Source organism: Brachionichthys hirsutus, chromosome 1 (assembly GCF_040956055.1).
Source record: "Brachionichthys hirsutus isolate HB-005 chromosome 1, CSIRO-AGI_Bhir_v1, whole genome shotgun sequence".
Classification (NCBI taxonomy): domain Eukaryota; kingdom Metazoa; phylum Chordata; class Actinopteri; order Lophiiformes; family Brachionichthyidae; genus Brachionichthys; species Brachionichthys hirsutus.
In genome coordinates, this window is record NC_090897.1 from 8,602,122 (window position 1) to 8,622,746 (window position 20,625).

General features: G+C 42.0%; 1 protein-coding gene across 1 annotated transcript in view; it reads left to right on the forward strand.

The window, feature by feature from the left end:
• The first annotated feature begins 1,829 nt into the window (after positions 1 to 1,829).
• Positions 1,830 to 20,625, forward strand: part of cd276 (CD276 molecule) — a 44,035-nt gene continuing 25,239 nt past the window's right edge. The window contains exons 1-2 of the mRNA XM_068741303.1: positions 1,830 to 2,196; positions 3,793 to 4,089. Coding sequence (XP_068597404.1) covers positions 1,830 to 2,196; positions 3,793 to 4,089 — 664 coding nt within the window. The remainder of the gene's footprint in view (positions 2,197 to 3,792; positions 4,090 to 20,625) is intronic.

Below are 20,625 nucleotides of genomic sequence, written 5' to 3' on the forward strand. Positions count from 1 at the left end.
ACTAACCCCCCCCCCCCCTCCCCGCTCTGACTTGGCTTTGGTCAGTGTTGAGGGATTAGTGTGTGAGGCTTCACCACAGCCTCATCCTTGGCTTGTTCGCAGACGTTATCTTTAAATGTGAGCTCATCACAGGCTTCTTTCTCGCTCGATCGCTCTGTCTTCGCCGCCCCCCCTTCCATATGGACTTAGTGGTGTGAGTCATCCCAGGCTGTTCAGGGAATGATTTAATTGCTCTCGTTCCCAAACTTGTTCAACTTGCATGTCTTAGAGAGGCCTGTCACTGACCCGCCACTCCTACTAATAACACCGGCAACCTATTCATTAAAGCATTGGTGAGGCCACCTCCAAACACAGCAAAAATACACACTGGAAATGTACTTGGTTATTCCCATTGATGGTGGTAGAGTAGGTGCCGCCTGCTCCTGCCACGCTTTGCCCTGATAACTGTGTGGCTGGAGGATTTGAATTTGCTCCAGGTCAAAATGATGGAGAAACAGTTCCATTCAAAATTTCAACCCAGGTCACAGGCATGGAAGATATATATATATATTACACAATACTGGAGGAATACAAACAAATATGTCTAATTATTACATTTTATACACAAACGATTAAAATGCCATTCTCTATAAGGAACCAGCACGGGACAAATTTTCATTTCTAACCTCTGCATTTGTAAGTGTAGTCAGTAGGTGGCAGTGTTCCTGCAGATGAGCAGGGTATTTGGGGGGGGGGGGGGGGGTAACCTTGCTGATGGTGGCTGGATGTGATTGAAAATAGGCCTGCCTTGGCTTCCAACAACGCCCATCCATGTATGAACCCCGCAGATGAAAGACTTGTTTGTTGTAAATAGGAGAAGCAATTATTGCACCTCCGCAGCAGTTTAATCTCCTCCATAGCAGAGTGATACCACGTCGGAGTTGGATGTGTGACAGACAGAGCTCAAAAAGGGGGCAAAAAGGCTAAAATGCCAGTGTGATTATTACAATTAGCGCGGATGATCATAAAGCAAAATGTATTGCTCTGGGGACAGAGTGGCTTCTTCTCTCCCTTGTGATGCTGATGAGTGTCTCAGACGTGTGTGAGAGCAGACGGGGATCAATGGAGTATGCTGACTGCTTTGGATGTTCCTTGGGCTGCCTGAGATGGCTTCTAATCCATGATTATGCAGTGTACCCTTCGCTCTTGCTCTAGTCTAGACACAAGCTGCACACAGATACATGCAGAAAGACGATCTGCAGCCTTTGAGCTGAAATGTTTGGCAAGAAGTAAAAACAAAAAACCCACTTTCATACCCTCAACAACAGACTCGAGATTTCTGCTGCAGGTTTGCTCCTCCCTCACCAGATTTCTCTTAGATTTAACAAAAAGCTGTACAGATGTTGCTGAGTTGGAGCGCACTCAGCGATCGCCAGGAGGCAAAGCCTATTGGAACACAAAGCGTTAATGCTTTTTTCTCGCCTTCATCCTGTCTTGCTTGCTCTGCGCTACCATGCTGCACAAACAAAGGGGATGTTTCTCAAGCAGCTGCAGCGTATATTTCAAAATTGTTGCATTGATTTTTTTTACAGAATTTCAAATTTGACACTATTGAATACAAGCAAACTGACTTAATGCTGTGATTTAGTGAATGCAGTGGATTTACACTAGATGGGGGGGGGGGCAAGCAGTGTGTTCTATGCAGTATGTCGGTAACGGGGACTGTGTGGCATATCGGAAACAGTGGAAGCTATTATTTATGTGGTCAGCAACAAAAAACCTCTAAGTATGCTTAAAATATATATATATATATATATTTTTTTTTTTAATTGACATCCCTCACATGTGCCATGTTCTCTATTGCAGCTGTGATGGAAGTGCTCGTCCCAGAGCAGCCTGTGGTGGCGCTGTACGGAAGGGATGCCACACTCAACTGCTCCTTCAGCCCCACTGCCTCCTTCAACTTGTCCGATCTGAGCATCTTCTGGCAGCTGACAGACACCAAACGCAGTGTGCACGGGTACTCGGGGGGGCGCGACCAGCTGGTGGAGCAGGCTGCGAGCTTTGCCAACCGCACCAGCTTGTTCCCCACCCAGCTGGGCCTGGGCAACACTTCGCTCCTGTTGAGGAGGGTGGCAGTGGCCGATGAAGGCAGCTATACCTGCTTCATCAAAGCGCAGGACTATGGCAGTGCCGCTTTTTTGCTGCAGGTGGCCGGTGAGTCAAGTTGTGGAAGCAAACGGATGATTGTGCACATGGAACGTAGATGGCGTTGGCTTTAATTAGACGCCCTATATATCAATTAACTTGCATTGCCGTTGCACTGCCCTCTTTTCAGGATGGATAATTTCCTTCAACAAAATTGGAATGAAAACGCAACGTCACATTTCACAGTTTAGCTTTTATGGATGAATAATACATTGAGTGATGCAGTGATAACACATATTGCATGCCTCACTAAATATACACACTTATTTGGTTGTTTTCCTTACATATTGGAGGCTGGACATCTGCTGTAAAGTCGGGGCCTTCACAAGTGACCCGATTAAGCATCAAAGGGCTGGTAATATATCGTGACTTAGTCTGGGATGGGGTCTTACATTTCCTGTGGTGCAAGATGATAGCATCTTTTATAAGTCTTCATCTGTTTGAGAAAAGCTGTATCTTTAATTCACCACATCCCTGCAAACCCAAGCTTAGATATCAGGGCTGATTGTCATCTCTGTCATGGTCAGTATCTACTGACTTTGATTATTAGCTTTCGTTATAGCCAATCAGTCACTGCTAACATCCTTTCTGCTGGGTGACTGCATGGCCCATCTTCACAGCTGAGAGGATTTTATTTATTTATAATGATACCGCGAGCCTTTCCTTCCTTCTCCCATTTCTATATCTGCCATGAGATTGGTCCTGTATCTCCAAGGATGACTGTGCATCAGGCAATGTTAATGAATAAAAAAAAAATGTCCCCTCCTTGCTGGGGAGAAGAAAAACAACAGTGACAAATTTGTTTCATTTTATTCATCAGGTTTATAGATGTTCTATGTTCAGCCAGTATTTACAGTTAACATCGGAGACTTCCTTCACGCTGTGCTTGAAGAAAATGAAAAGAGCCCCCCATAGAATTCTGCCTGTCTGTCAGGTGGACAGCTGAGGAAGTTGGTGTGCACCACGTTAAATCCGTCTTTGTGTTCAGAGTCCATTTTTCAAAAAGCAGCTCAGACAAACTTATTTCATCTCGACCTCAGCTCCACACGATTGTTTGCTGTGCAATGATTTGTTCTGGAAATGCAGTGGCATCTCTCTGCGCCACCGCTGTACTCCTGTGGTAGCTCAAGGGATTGGAGGAACGTGATTTCAGCCGAGGCCGGAGATTCCCCTCTAACCCCCTCCACTCCAGGCTCGTTCCTGCGCCGCAGGTGGAGTCTTCCCGAATCTCTCAGCCTGCCAGTTTTCTTTGAGCCTCCCCTCTAAGCCATATTTCCTTTCTGAGACTGACCCAGCGGTTTTCCTCTCTGGAGAGAGAGGTGCTTGATCATAGAGATGTAACATCAGGATGTGCTGTAGATGCTATAGTGTCTATGGGAACTTAAGCACTGTGTTATGCTAAGCTTGTTAAATATCATTAAGAATTTAATGGAAATCATGTCAAACAGTTCCCACAGTGAGACTCACTGCAGAGAATCTAAAATCAGTATGTATCGGATGCTCCCTAATCCTCCCCCCCATCCCCGTCACCCACCCTTACTCACCACATACCTCGTTTTGTTCTCCCCCACCCCCTCCTCTTCCTGTATACTCTTTCTTTTTCAGGCACTTATTCCAAACCCATAGTGACTTTGGAGCCTGAATCCAATCTGCGACCAGGTGATGAGGTAGCCCTGACGTGTGTGGCCTACGGTGGTTATCCTCAAGCTGATGTGATATGGCAGGATGGGGGCGGATGCAACCTGACAGACAATATCACCAATTCAGTGGTGGCCAATGAGGAAGGGCTGTTCACCATGACCAGCGTTCTGACAGTCGTTCTGGAGCCCAATAGCACCTATGGCTGTCGGCTGATTAATCCACTGCTTGGCGATGAAGGCTATGCCTCTGTCACAATCACAGGTTGGTGAATGTTTCTTCTGCATAAGGAGCCATTTGGCCTTTCAGACACCATCATGTTATCACGTCCGTTCTGCCCCAACGCATAGAAGATAATATGCACTTGCTTCCAGTATGAATTTAACCAGCTAAAATAAATTAACTTTTGCTGCTGATCCAAATCATCTTGATCCAGAATGATCCAGATATTGGAACAATGATAAAAGGTTTGGTTTCCAGCTCATATTAGCGATGCTTGGACAAAAATAACACAATGACTTCTCCAGAAGAACTACCACATAGCAAAGTGATCTTCATTAAAGTAACAGTATGGATTATGTTCATCTGGAACGTATACATTTCTATGCCTCTCTGAAAATGTGCTACTTTAACATAAGAACTAAGCTCGGAAAGTGCAATCCATTGGAAGGGTTTGTGGTGGAGGTTTATCTTAATTTTTTGAAAGACATGCGCTTTGAATAGCCCAAACGTTGTGAGCCAAAATGTTGAAAACTGCCCTATCTCACAAGAATCTATAAAAAAAGAAAAAAACATTCCAGCATCCAGATATGCTGGGCTTCATCTTTCGTGAAAATTTCATGCAAGTGCATAAGAGGTTTTGTATAATCCAAAAAACAGTCAAACAAACTGAACCAATCACCTCCACCTCCGCTCGGTGGAGGTAATGGTACCAATGTGATTCCAAATCCTAAAGGCAGCTGTTTTGGTGGAACATCTGATGGCTGTCTAGTGGAAGTCTTCATTCATTCAGCCAGTCAGAGTTATGCTGTTAAATATTTGCTTTGCCAGGCTTTGTTTTTCTGTTTTCTGCCTCGAGTAATGTCAATGTCAAATTATGCTTCAGTTAAGCGTAACCATCGGTTATTTGTGTATCATTGAAACAGATCAGTGGGTGATTATTTCCCGGAGGAAAGTCAAATAACTCTTCATTACATATTTCAAGAAGCAATACATTAATAAATACAACGTGTGCTGGATGGAGTTTTGTGCCTAATCTCTCTCTGAAATGTTTGCTAACCAGGATATATACTGGCACATTTACCCCTTTTACTGATTGTTTGATGTAATCTTGTGTCATAGCACCACTGAAATATGTCTATGTCATCAACCTACCCAGCACCCCCCTCCACCCCATAGCCCTGTTGGTGTACTCTATGTGTTAAGTGCAGAGAGAATGCTGTGCAAGGTGGACCGAGGCTGGGTCTCTAATGGGAGCAGCACTGTGAAATGGCTCATAAATAAATAGAGGCGGCCTGAGCCTGCTCTGTAGGCTCTGGAGCTGGCTGTTGAGGTGGGGGTCAAGGCAGGGGTCAGGCAGTACTAGTCCGCTGGGCTGGGAAATGACTGTGCTGTCTGGAAACAGGGCGGTTGATTGGCAGGGTTGCAAGTCTGAGGTAGGGCGGCCTTTTTCACTGTTCGGTTGGCCTCTTTTAAACAGGACAGACAGCCAGTCAGAGGGACCAATGGAAGAGAGTAAAGGTGCTCAACACATGCAGAGAATGAAATGTGACTTCAAGGTAGCGGTGTTAAGCTCGTCTGTGGCCGCTATTACACTTCGACCTTTGTCGGATTGATGCACTGTTTCAGGTTAGGCTGAAATAGATCTGATAGTTAGTTTTATGACATTTGATACAACGTTTTGTCTCTGCTTTTCCGCTTCATCAGACAAGAGTCTTGCATTTCGGAAAATGTTGATTGAATCATCGGGATTGGTCATTTAGATGGCAATTTATTTTTTGTAAATTTACACCCCATAAAACTTTTAAATAATGGTGTCAGTCGATTAAAAAATATAATCAATGTAATCATAATTAATCTAGTTTCCTGGTGTACACTGTTCTTCGGCTGAGATGTCTATCTTTATTATTGAAAAAGTAAAATTCATGTTTAGACACCATTATGCTGTCGTGTTATGTTTGTTTGTTTTTATCACCAAGCACCACAGCACTTGAAACTATTATCAAACTTTGGTTTGACAAATGTTGCTATAAACATTGACACTAACATTCCTTTGAGAGTTGGACAATACCAGGAGGGGTGACAGTTTATGAATGTTGTTGTTAAACTTTCGTAATCATAGGACTGCTAGTTTTTGCTCCTCAGGCACAAACATCTATATAAATGAAGACTGAGAGGAAGCATGAAAGGGAGGCTAAAGTATGAGAAAATGGTCATCACAAGCCGAGGGGTGGAGAAAGTTTAAAATGTGCCACAATCCCATCTTATACGAGGTTGTTTTGTGTTACCCTTAACGTAACCCCTTAAGTTGCTTTGGTTTTATGTATCTTGAGGAACAAGGCCCATAAGATAACCAGACTCAGAAACCCCCAAAAAGGAGCTGCAGTACCATTAAGAAATGCAATTCATTCGTCCATTCACCCACCCATTAATTCATTGGTTTTGTTAGTGATTTTGTGGGTTTAATTTTACAAAAACTGCTGAAAAGCTTTTATGAAAATTGGTTGGGGGGGAAAATGAGAATATTACAGGAAAGAAATTCCCAATTTCCCCGCAGAAACCTCCAAAGGGATCAATAAGGTAGCATATCCTCTATAATATAGAGTCTATATTATCTATCTCACTTGGAATTGGATCGAGATAAAGGGGTAAATCTGGGAATTGTTTTCACTTTTCTCAACATTAGGAGATGGACCTTCTGGTTAGCCCTCACAAACTCCCTGACACATGGTTTCAGAAGGTAACAAGGAAGGTGGAGTCTAACATTTCCCCCTGCCTTTATGACTATCAATATAAGGGTATTTTGTTCACAATTACACTGCTTAATTACCTTGAAACGCCCAGGTTTCAGGATCCGTGTTTTTCTTCCACTTGCATAACAATTGCTACAACCCTGAGGCAACCATTTCACTCAAAATGAGTGAATCAAGTTTACATGAGATGTTTGTTGGAGATGGGTGTAATTAACATTTTTCTGCCTCAGAACAGGAAACGATGACTCTTCTGTAACAGTCATTTTCTCCTATGACCACCTTATAGATACGTCCCACTTCTATATGTATGATTTCATTTGTTTGTAGCTCCTTAAATGTGAGGACCTAATGGGATTGTTTTGCATTCATGGTAGTGAACTGAATATTCTTAGATCTTGAATCACTAATATGACAAAACAAGACTTGTTTTATTTTTGCCTTGGTCTGTAGGGAATTTGTAGATCATTTGTATTGAAAATTACTTACAACCCTTATAGTTGGCAGCGAAAATATTATAGCAGCTTCTATTGTGGCCCTGGTTCCTAGTAAACACAGGAGATTGACAGTGTTTTGTGTGCAGAGATTCAAGGAGCTTGTTTGAAATTAAAATGTATTTGCATTTGTTTACAACAGCTGGTGTGTGCTTAGCAGCTTCTGTAATTATTTCTGACCCCACAAAACTGCACTGCCGGAGCAGAGTGTGGACTGCGCTTGAGCTGATATAGGAAAAAACGCTTGCTTGTTGTGAACACACTGAACGCCACACGGTAGAGTGGAGAATCTTATTATGAGAATGGATGAAATTTGCACAAAATGGATAAATAGTGAGAGGAGAGAGAGAGTGAGAAGAAGCATGTTCAAATTTCACACTCTTCTCAATTTCTGATTGAAAAATTGCAATACTAATACAACTCTCCCCCAGGCAGAACAAGAGTTTGCCAAGGTTAATAATAAAAAAAAAAGGACTCTTTACCTGCATTGAGCGGCGCACTACGTGAGCTGGCTGGAGCTATGCGTTGGGATTCTGGGTTAAGTCAACCGAACTGCTTTACAAGTTGACATCAATTTCACGACCCAACTACAGATATCCAAACTGGTCAATACATATGCACACAGTAAATGCAAACTATTAGAATAGAATAGAATAGAAAGCCTTTATTGTCCTTGCATAGTGGCTACACAATGAGATTAGGAGCGCTGCTCCGTCTGGTGTCTAATAACAACATAATATTATAAGGCATCATTGTTTGTGTAATTGTTTATATAACTGTTATGAAAAGAACAGCCCCATCTGGTGGGCAGCGATGTTGTGGGCTCTGAAGGTATCGTGATGACACTAGGTCAAGGGGTGGAGCAATGAACTTTGTAAATAAAGTAAACCGGGAAACGGAAACGTAAAGTAGCAAGATGGCGCCGGGCCAAGATGAAAGGAAAAAGAAACCTTGAGTCTGCCTGTTTCATTTCGGTGCGTTTGAAAATTAAGAACACGATGTTAGAGACTTTATCCCTAACAGCATCTCAGACAAAAAAAATAATTTCCGTCAACACCCCCACCAGTCAGTTTATAAGGTGGTCTCTGAGATAGGAAATGTGTTTGTGTTGCTGGCATATTGATAGATTTTGCAAAGTGCTGGAAGGCTTAGTTGCAGGGAGACCCATAGGAGCAGCTGGTATTAATGAAGAGTCGAATGATGGAAGGGTGCAGCTTCAGTCCTCAAATGAACCGTGGCCTATCTGACTGCTTGGCCAGCAAGCTTGTGTACCCTACTCCCCCCTCCCTCACCTGGCTTACGCTGTCTCACAGTCCTAGTCAGTCCTGAATACTTTGTCCTCCTAAAAAGAATTATAATTAATGTCTGGGAGTTTTTGAAGCTCAAGAGGATCATCCTATCTTTTGTTTTTTTTTTGTATACCTTTTTCTGAATTTGGAGCTGCTTGATTGCTGTACAGTGTTGTCTGATGGCTGGTTTTCAGGGCCTGTTACTAACCCCCCCGAAAGAATAGTCTTTATTGTCATTGACAGCACAGTACAAGTACGGTAAGACAACAAAATTACATTTGATGAGTGAGCAGTCAGCAGGATTAAGGAGATCCTAGAAGTATTCTTTCCACCACCCAACAAATATCCCCATCTGAGTTCAGCAGCTCCCCCACCACAATAACGTGGCAGTTCAAGGGGGGAGGCCTGTATTATATGCAGTATGTCATGGAAATGCGTTTGTTTTTGTTAGCTGTTGCATTATGATGCTGATTGTGTTATCTACTGGCCCACCCTCTCCATGAGACTGTTTGGCTCATTAATCTTCTTGGAAGGCTAAAAAATCCACATGGCTGATTGATGATTGGATTATAACATGAAATACACATTGTCAACCAAAATGAACACTGCAGTCCTCCCCCCCAAGGCTTCTATACCATATTCTAAGATTTCTCTCTCTCAGAGTCTCCCAGTTTTGTTCAGACCTGTTAGTTTCTTCCAGAGAGTCTGCTCTAATCCAATTTGCTCTCTTCCTGGCACAACAGCGTTTCTGGGGCACATTAGTCTGGGAGGATATTTTTTTTACTGCATGATTGTGAAGCACATGGATGCATGCTGAACCAACCTTCACTGGGCAAATCAAGGTTGAAAAACAGTTTTAATTGCTGTATAAGCATTGACCATTTAACACATGCACTAATAATACGGGGTCTGTGTGAAGCGATCCCAAACACGTTCCCATTTTTTTCCTTCATGATTTGTGTGCCAGGTTGCCTTTTCCCCTTTCCCTTGTTCCCCAACTGCGTTATTATGTCTTCAGAGCTTGATCCTAACATCACGTTGCCTTCGAAATACCCACCTGCCACATTCTTACACTACACTGCATTCCTCTGTTGTTTCTTAGAAAGCCCTCCTTGGGTATTTTCCCTCTATATTTTCAGATGCATGATTCTTTCTGCGATAATCTACAGTGATGTGAAAAAGTATGGAACCGCCTTCTGAGTTTTCTATTTTTGAGTGTCGCTCATACTAAACTGTGTCAGATCTCCCCCCCCCCCATCTGCCCTCTTACTGACACACCAATGGAACAGCAAGGGTTCTTTATTCAAGGACACTTCGAACCACTGACCTTCCAACATTTGGACTGTCCCACTATCTCCTCATCCACAACCCAAAAGGGACATAATCTGAAAAGATGCAGCTAGCTTTTTAATATATATATATATATATATATATATATATTATTAACTATGATAGCAAGTATTCATAAAATATTTTACACTCATGATTGTCCCTCTCTGGTCGGATCTTTTAACATCAAGCTGGCCGTCTGCTGAATGCTTGCCCCTGTTCTGCACTAAGCAAGGGCTGCTTTAAATGCCTTCAGAGGAGGAGCAGAAAACAGCCGGATAAATGAATCTGTTGTCAGCAGAGCAGCAAGCATGCAACTTTCCTGACAGAGCCCCATATTAATTAGTGTTCAGTGCACAGAGGCCATCTTTTTCTTGCTGAATGTGTGCTCTGTGTTATCAGGAACACAGCCAGGGCTCGCCACCAAATAGACAGTTGAAGTAATATAGGCAATCTAAAATAAATTCAGGTAGACAGCAATGGCACGATCGTAGGCGCATTAATTCCTATTAGGATTATTAACTGGGGCTCCTCCCTGCTGTTAGCAAATGTTTGAATGGCCCCTTCTGGACCTTGAGTATCGGAATTTTTTATATTAACAAATATTATTTGTTATGCGCCCCCAGTCTCAGCAGCCATGAGGAATTGTTAAGTTGTGTTCACTTTATTGTGTTGGTGACACATTTGCTCTTTTAAAATGATTAAATTCTCCAATTTAATTCTATGAATGTTCCACACTTTTTGACTCTGAAATATAAATACTTTCTTGTTGTCCAAATTCTGCGATCTTTACATCTTAATGTTTTTTTGTGGATGCCGGTTGTCAAAATGGTATTTTTGCCAATTAAAAGCTATTTAGTTAAGGTATCTTTCCTCGGCGTTTACATTTTTATGTGTGGTATTTGTTCTCTAGAGAAAAGGTCACCCTTTTCTGTTTGTACAATATGTTTGAATGTGAATACATTGTTGTTTTTTGTGTCTGTGACATCTATAATCTTGAGTTTATTCTTGGTTTCTGCGTACCAGCAATGATGCAATCAAAAACATGGTCTATCCTTGTTTTCATACCCACTGCCAAACTTCCTCAAGAGCAGTCTTTATTCTCATTCCCAGTCTGGTTGAAACCTGCCTCTTTGTGTTCCCTCCCCCTCACTCTGCTTTTTGGGATGGATCATAGTAGGAAACATAACAAGGTCCCTCTTTTGTTGTTGATCAGCTTCATTTTGATATTGATTCATAGGAACAGCTGTGGATAGGACTGGTGGGAACATTTTCCACAGCTCTCACTTAATTCCTTTAAGAGGTATATCTCTGGCCAAAGTTTTGGGAGAATTGCATCAACAAACACCTGGGCACACCTTTAAAGTTTGCTATTTAGATATTCATCCCCATTTATTTGATGTGTAAACTCTGCACCTGATTGCACCATGAATTATTGTCCTGCAAAAGGATGTTTGCATCCGTAGTAAATTGCTTTGTTCGGTGCATGCAAACAGTCCAAATTAGTGCCTGGCTACACACAAATAGCATTGTCTAGCGGTATAATTTGGTTTCAATTAGGCGGCATGGAGAGATTTACTTTATTCTCAGGGTAGGTAGTTCTTTTCTTTGATAGCTCTAGAGACCAGTAATTGATTACCGAGTGTGACATGGAAGTTAAGAAGCCTGAGTGCCTCTGTCCCAGAGGAGAGAAGTTTCCAGCAGGCACAATGCCCAACCCATTCACCTCCCTCCACGGTGACATCTCCCACTGACTCACTCTGTGATAAGACACACATATTGTAGAGTCCTTTATTTCAATCAAAATGTCAACTATCACAGTAATCAGTGTGAATAAGCAATGCTTGTCGTGCTACCAGTTTGACTGGGCACCAGCTTGCAGTGACTCAGATCCGCATCAGATTGCATTAGTGTCTTCCCATTGGCTGAGAGTACTCTGTGGCCACGCCTGTCGCTCCAGAGCCTGCCAATGTGAACTCAGAGAGCAACTGTCCACGAGGACACCAATTCACGCCTCTTATCTTATTAATATTGTCAACTGTGTTTCATTTGATAACTTGCCCTTTTCCCACGTGTTGCCGCAGTAGGTCTGTCAACAGCGTTGGCACCTCGGTGACCCACACCACAAGAGTCTGTCGTTTCTGTAATGCATCCGTCTGAATGCTTTGAGCCACTTATTCCTCCCAAGGAAGAACGATGCCATTTGTAATATCGGGCAGCTTCCCTCATGTTGTTGTTAGAGAGCCTAAGAAAACCAATTATGGTTGAACTACTAATCGTGTTTCAGTGCTATTTACATGCTGTGAAACTGATACATCTAGCGGAGATCTACCAATCTCATATTTCAAACTTCAAATAAGGCTACGGGGCAGCACGCTGGCGCAATGGGTAGTGCTGTTGTTTCTCAGCAAGAATGTCCTTTGTTCGATTCCATCTGATGCCTTTCTGCGTGTTGTTTGCATGTTCTCCCCGTGTCAGCATTGGTTCTCTCCAAGTCCTCCCGCTTCATCCCACCTCCAAACACACGTACACCATGCACATCTGGATCATCATCAAAAGGTTGTAAATTGTTCTAGATATCTTTATACACCAACCATGAAAAGTAAAAGTGAATCGGCAATAATCAACCGAGATATTGAAGATTTTCTTTTTTTGTTCCATTTACTGAAATGTTACAATTTCAAAGTGATCCAGAATCCAGGATCTCTTCTGGATCATCACCAACATATAATCATTTGTTCCTCTTAAGATTCCCAACATTTCCTAAAAATTTCATCAAGATCTGTACGTAACTTTTTGAGTTATCTTGCTAACAAACAAACCAACGCCGGCGATAACACAACCTCCTTGGCGGAGGTAACAATAAGGCTCCATATGAACTACACATTGGTTTAGTGATGTAACGTGGCCCATATACTGGATGCCCAATTTTAAATGATATATCTCGTTTAGCATATCATACACGCTGAATGTATTATTGCAGGTTTTGTCGAACCCACTGTGGGAAAGCAGACAAATGATGTCCTTGAATTTCAGTACTTCACTGCCTCTCTGTACTGCCATGTGACATGTTGTAATGCTATTGTGGGTGCGATGATGTAACTCGTTATAGGTATGAATTATGTTGTGCTTAAGCAGAGTGATAACTTTCATCCAGAGAGGAAAGTAAGTGTGTCCTGTTTCGTATTGTGCCCCACAAGACGAATTAGTCCTGGTACAGTGGTACCTCGACTTACGAATGTCCCTACATCCGAAATTTTCAGGTTACGAAGTTTCTGAATGGGAAAATATTGCCTCTTGTTACGGAAGCATTTCAGGATACGAGGTGAACTCTGGGAGCGGCGAATAGCGCTATTCGCCGCTCCCAGAGTTCACCGAACGTAAACAAACTTGTAGCTGCTCTGCCATCTGCCTGGCAACCCGTTGCGTATGCGTGTATCCCAGCACGCTATTCGTGTCCCCCTCGTGTCACCCGGAAAAAGTGTTGACAAGTCGGGCTATTGCTCATTATGATGACGTCTGCCTCGCACATTTCCGACGGATTGTCAAAAGCCGGCAAAAGCAGACGTCATCGGATCAGTTTTTCAAGAAACGCGAGGCAGAAAACACCGCAAAGGACCAGTAAACAAAGAGGACAAAAAGTAACAGCTAACAGGTAGATTAATATTTTAAAAAAATATCATAATGTAGCGTCCGTCGGACGCTGGAATAAGCACACGACGGGTAACTCTCTGTGTGTGTGGGTGCCGCGGGGAGGAGGAGGAGAACGGGAGAGCTGCGGGAGCTACGCAGCTCTCCCGTTCTCCTCCTCCCCGCGGCACCCACACACACAGACCGCCCCTCCTCCCTGGATGCCTTTGCGGACTCTCTGCAGCGTAGGAATAATGAACACTCCTAAAACATGAACCGTTACAATACTTTTGCGGGGCTTGGAACGGATTAGTGCATTTACATTCAAAATGCGTCTCTACTTACGACGTTTTCACGTTACGAGGTTAGTCCCGGAACGGATTAAATTCGTAAGCTGAGGTACCACTGTACTTTAAAAGCTGAACGAGAAGCTGTCAAGGTTACAGAGTGAAATAGGATTCACATTTTAATCCTGCACATCGTAAATCTGCCATTGATTTATAAGAATGCCTTAAATAATGTTTCTCCCAGTATTATCTTGTTATTCATCATGCACTTTCAAGCAAAGGGGCAGACCGCTTCAAAGGTGGCTTCAGTCGGCATCATATCGGTGTCAAAATATGATAAAGAGGGCGGAAGAAGAGGTCAAACTCATTTTTCTTTTTGCTTCAAGGTCTTGCTGTCATTTCTATGAAATGAGGCTCTATTGTGTAACTTAAAAACGAACAATAGAGAGTGCCTGGAACTAATTGCTTGCAGAAGTAATCATCACCCACTCTGTTGCTAATACTAAAGTGGGTCTATAGTCTGCATGTCATCCACTGGACACATTGACCATCACAGGTTGAGCATTGTTATTAATGTTCTTCCTGAGACAATGACGAACTGGCAGTACTGAGTGCAGGTGGGAATGTGCCCATAACACTTTGAACTTAACATGAAAAACAGTATATTTAATTTGTCTTTTTAAAATGTGTCCATTTGTTACTGCATTACTGTCTCAGCCTGTTTGCTCATCCATGTCTGAAAAGCATATTGTGTGAATCAGTAGTGTCTATCTGGTTTCCTTCTGGTGAAGGACACCAGATCAGAAGATCAGATCATATTGAAAATGTAAAGTTGTGTTTGGTGTTCCTGGTTTGTCGTTGTCTTCACCGAGCAACAGCGTATTTGGCACCCATGCAGACAGTGAGGACTAACCCATGCTGTCCAATCCTGCAGAAGGACTACTGTAGCGCAAACTGTTAAAAATGTCCATGCTGTTCCTGATGGACAGGTGTCAGAACACACAGAGCATCAGAGTTTGTTGTGTCTGGAGCTGCATGACGGCAGACCAGTCAGCGTGTTCATGCTGTTCACTGCCAAAAGCATCCAAAACAGGCATGTGAGCATCAGAACTGGACCACCAAGCAGGTGAAGTCTGATGAGTCATACTTTCTGTTTCATTATCTGGATGGCCAGGTGCGTGTCTGTCACTTACCTGGAGAAGCGATGGAAGAGATGGCGGAGGCAGTGTGATGTTTGGGCTGAAGCCTTGGGTCTTGTTAGTCATCTGAAGGCCGCTTTGAGATGTAAACATTACCTAAAGATTGTTGCATGCCACTGGCAAATAAAAAATAGTATTTGCCAGTGGCATGCAAAATGGTTCAGGAATGGCTTGAGTATAAGTCCTTACCGCACAACATAAAGGCCTGAAAGCGTCTGCTGCTAATGTTGGTGGAATCAGCATTGTGAACAGAAAAGCAGGGCTTGAGCCATCTTCCAGTTCTGTCTGAGAGTTGATATACATTCTGATATAAATGTTTTTTTTCCCCAGTTTTTTTTATTAGGTTTAATTAGTTAAGCCCCTCTTTACATTTTGGATGTATTTTTGCTAATTAATTCATTTATTCTCAGCAGTAAAATGTTAATTCATGTACATATTCATTGATGCCCTCATTCCTTCTTGCATTCCCATGTATTCATAGGATTCTTTATTGATTCAATAAATATTTTTTATTTAAATGATAGTGTTCCTTTTACAACAGGGATGGAGTTCAATGTCATCAGAATTCACTTATAGATGCAGGACCGAATCATTTTTTCACTTGAATGTTGTTCATTCTACATAATTAACTAACATATTAATTGATCTGTTAATTATCCCTACACGTTTCATTGAGTAGAGAATGATGAGATGCAATGAGTGTGAAGAAATCTCCTCATTGTACATTGTATCCATGGCAACTCCAAATGTGTTTGGGGTTGGGGTCAGCTGAACTCCGACCTCCCTGAAACAACAACTGTGTGTGGTTTTAACAGTGTTAATATTTATTTGCATTCAAACTAAACAAATTATAGTGTAATCATGTGAAAATGTCTGGTTTGAGCTCAAATGATCTGACCTGCTCTAAAGTCTGAGGTCATCTTTGCTTGTGTGTTTTGAGAATATTCATCTGTCTAGAAAATAACTGTAGCAGAGGAACACGAGAATCACTGTTTTATAATGAGAGCCTTAAGCGACGGCATACAAATACATGTATTTTATTTACTTTTTATTGTCTTTGTGTATTCTCTTGGTTATACTGCAGTCTGAGAACCATGTTAACTCTTTGACGAGGCTGAGTTAGTTCAATAATGTTTTAGAAAGAAGGTAGAGGACGTCAAGTACCTCGGGTCAGCATTGCAGAGTGATGGAGAATGTGGAAAGGAAGTGAAGAATCGTGTGCAGGCAGGCTGGAACGGGTGGAGGAAAGTATCAGGTGTGCTCTGTGATAGGAGAGTGTCAGCGAGGATAAAGGGAAGGGTCTACAAGACAGTGGTGAGGCCAGCCATGATGGACGGCTTAGAGACAGTGGCTCTGAGAAAAAGACAGGAGGTGGAGCTAGAAGTGGCGGAGATGAAGATGCTGAGGTTCTCCTTGGGAGTGACCAGGTAGGACAGGATTAGAAATGAGACAATAAGAGGGACAGTGTAGGTTAGACTTTTGGAGATAAGGTCAGAGAGGACATACTTCAATGGTTTGGACATGTCCAGAGGAGAGACGGGGACTATATTGGTAGAAGGATGCTGAGGATGGAACTACCAGGGAACAGGGGTAGAGGTCGACCCAGGAGGAGATACATGGACGCAGCAAAGGACAGGGTGACGTGGAGAACATTTATTTGCTGTGGCAACCCCTCAGGGGACAAGCCGAAAGTACAGTAGTAGTAGTTTCATTGCTTTGTGAATATTGTAAATATTACATCCCATCATTTTGCATTCAGAGATTTTATCCTGCAAGCAGCAACCGTTCCTATGAATTTGAACAAGGGCTTTGTTTTGTAGTTAACAGTCTTTGATATTTAAAATCACACGGAACTAACAATAGATAAAAAAACAACAACTATAAAACTAGTACAACGTGGGTAGTTCAATGAGTGCCATGTTAAAGTTTTTATGCTGGGCGAAACGTCTCACTCACTTTGCACTATACTAATGGAACATAAGAGTTGTTTCACAGCAAACTGTCTGCAGTGTCGAAATGCATTTGGTCCTTAGTGCAATGAGCCACTGGAATCAGCGCGATGTCGTTTTGGTTCATCCATCATGTTAGTGTAGATTCTCATCGTATAGGGACTTGGTATTATTTCCTATTTGTCTCAATGTGTTGCTGAAATATTCCATGTGTAATGAGCCCTGTTTATGCTTTCTGTGCACTTTATCACTTATATAAAGTCATTTCCCACAAGCAGCATGTGAATATGCACTGGTAAAATAAGCTACACACAGGAGCAGAATCACAGTGTGGGGATACACAAACCAGTATTTTTTATTTGGACGATACAATTATTGAATAAATATGAATGTAATTCACATAAAACTATGTTCTGCAGTTAACCTTAACTGTGCATGGGATTTTAATGTATTTTACCTCATTGCTTTATTGTGCAATATTACTTCCAGATGCAGCTCAAATGAGGAGTTAAGTTTGTATTAGCTTTGCCTGCACTTTCTTTTAAATTGCTCTTGAGTTGTCCATTTCTATTTGTTCTTGTCACTCTGTGCTTAGCTCCTCTCTGTGGCATTATCAACTAGCCTGATCTGTTTTGGTGCTGATGGCTGCCACTAGTGATTCTCTTCTACACACTCTTAGCATCTCACTGACAGCTTATTTAAAGCTAATTAAAACCAAGTTCCGGCCACATTGTGAAGATGGCCTGGTGAAGAAATGGACAAACAGAGGAAAAATGGGAAGAAAATCAATAGTCCTCGCTGCCTCTAACATCTTAATGCCACATTCTGTGGAGAGAGATGTGTGAAAGTGTCCCTGCCACTTACTAGACATCAGGGTATTTTTTAATGGAGGTCCCAGTGGGACTGGGAGGGACATGGAAACGTTGAGAGAGAGATAGCTGGGTTGGTGGGGAGACCAGTTGTGAGACTACACTGGTGTGTTCCTTAACGCTATTATACCATGGTTGGGTAGTATGACACAAAATCCATGTCAAATTACATTAAGAGTAATTACTTCCACCAAGGAGGTTGTGTTTTTGTTGGTGTTTATCTGTTAGTCTTTGTCTGTTGAATGAATGAATGAAGCAACATAACTCAAAGAGTTACAGACGGATCTTGATGAAATTTTATTTTCATCAATGTTGCAAATGTTACCAGGAACAGATGATAACATTTTGGTGATGATCCGGCTGAGATTTTGGATTCTGGATCACTTTGAAATTTTCATTAATATTGCAGACAATGGAGCTTCAAAATGTGTTCCTCAATATCTTGGTGGATTATTAACCGATATCTATGGAATTTTACACAATCTTTCCAACTGTTTTCATCAGGATTGGCTCCAGATTGCGGATAGTATTGAAATGTTTCAAATCTAAACTATCAGGAATTCCTAATGGGAAATTCCCTGCACTACAAAATGTTGCTGGTTTTCTGGCAACAATGTGGCTAAAATAAATGTCTGACAATATAGGGATACTGAGGTTATTGGCAGGGGTCTGCACTCTCCGAGTGCTTTTCTGTGCAACACACACACACACACAGACACACACGCAGCCACACATGCACGGTGGCGTTCCAAGGTATAAACGCTTAGGAATCTTGTGTCTTTTACATTCGGACCTTAAAGGCTTCAGAAAGCATACTGGACACAAATTTAGGAAAAGTCGTGGGATGAGAGGCTTGTAGTTTTTATTTAAACAGAGTTATTTGCATTATACAAATGTCAGACCGCCCCGGTGGTTCAAGTGTTAAAATGTCAAAATGCCACAAAGAAAGGGACTGAGCTGACTCGATGCAAAGCCGCTTGTTCCACAGTCAATTTTCCCCCATTGAAAGAAATAGCAAAAGGTCATAGCTGAGACTGTGTATGAGTATGCTGTATTAATCTGCTTAACAAAAAGGTATTGCAGTGGGAAAATGCGTGCAGTAAAACTAGAAGCTGTGTCTGTGTGACTGTTATTCATACATGTATGACAGAAGCTGTGGGCCGGTGGAAATTTTAACACGGGACGCATGGCCCGCGGGCCGCACTTTGGACATGCCTGGTTTAGAGGGACCCGTTGTAGGGCGTAAATGCTATTCTGGTGTGTGTGTGTGTGTGCGTGCGTGTGGCATGCCCAGTGACACAGATAAAGATTCCTTCTTCTGTCTTCTCTTTACACCAGTACAGTGCAACTTGTACCAGCACCCCTCATACTCTCTGACATGTTTCCCCATGGTTTGCCGCCGTCTCCATTGTGCTGTCAGATTCAATTTCTGCACCTGCCCTTTTCTTAGCATGCAAATGTGCATTTGTTTTAGTGTTAAAGGGAAGGGTATACTACTTACTGGTTAACATGCAAGTAAGCCATTGCTCGCAGTGAAATTTAAAGTCCATTCTATGCAGGAACAATTGTAGCCAGATCTGAACACTCCTTTATCTTTGTGTAGTGTTGTTATTTTTTTTATGGTTGCTCTATCCATTTCATCCAGGCTGTCATTTATATATTCCAGCACATACATATTGCAAGCCTTTCTGCCTATAGTTTAGCTTCTCTTCTGGCACTTGGCACGAGTTGTACATTCAGTTAATTAGCCAGTCTACTGGGTATGGGATTACATTCAACTGTAAAGATGGGAAAATTCATTCTAACCTTGCCTCTAGCTAATCTGAGTAAGACCCGAAATGATCTCTTTGAATGTACCTGACTTGGCTTCCTTTCCTTTCCTTTCCTCCCGGACAAATCGGCGACTGTCATACTGTTACACAAAAAGCTTCCTGCTGGTAATTGAGGCCAATTCGCAGGCTCAGCTTTGCTTGTCTGCTTTAATGACACTATGACATTTTAAAATAATCAGATGACATCATGTGAAATATCGATGTCCCTCGTAAATTTGCATGTTATCGTGTATTGCACAGAAATGGTAGCTCAACATGCAATGTGTATTTAAAAATAAGGCAATTTTTGGTGAATCTTAAAAGAATGATCCACCCAACACCTGTGTTTTTGTTGTTAAAATCTGAAGCCTCACATTGACCTTGTCCATCGACATAATTTGTTTGGCCATTTGTTTCTTAACCTGATTTGTCTCTCACTGTTCCTCACAGCATACTATAAACAGACACATAACATTCTGGAGGAGACCATAGGGCCTACCTCACCACACATAGCACAAATGATGGATTTAAAAGGTGATCTTTGCAGTAAAGTTATGTTTGGCAATAAAATGCAAGCTCAACTAGCTTACTAGCTCAATGTTTTTGTTTTGCTGTGGTTTAAAAAAGAAAATTCCCTTTTAAAAAAAAGAAGAAAAAAAAGAAATTGGGTTACGTGCACCCTTTCTGGAAAACCTTAAAATCTGACTTGATAATATAATGGTCCCCCCCCCCCAAAGAAAAAGCTGTAGATGTACGTAGCTATCCCTATATAACCCTAACACCCTACTGTAACTGTAGACGTCAATGCACACAGCATGACAGTCTCTCAGGTGGACAGGAGATAAAAACTCACAGTATCAAAAACTGAGTTGATTGTAGTTAAACGTTAGTTCTAGCACTCATCTAGTTTCCAGTATGGAAATGTTCAGTACAAACAATAAACATCAAATATATTTCTTATTTTGTTTCTTGTT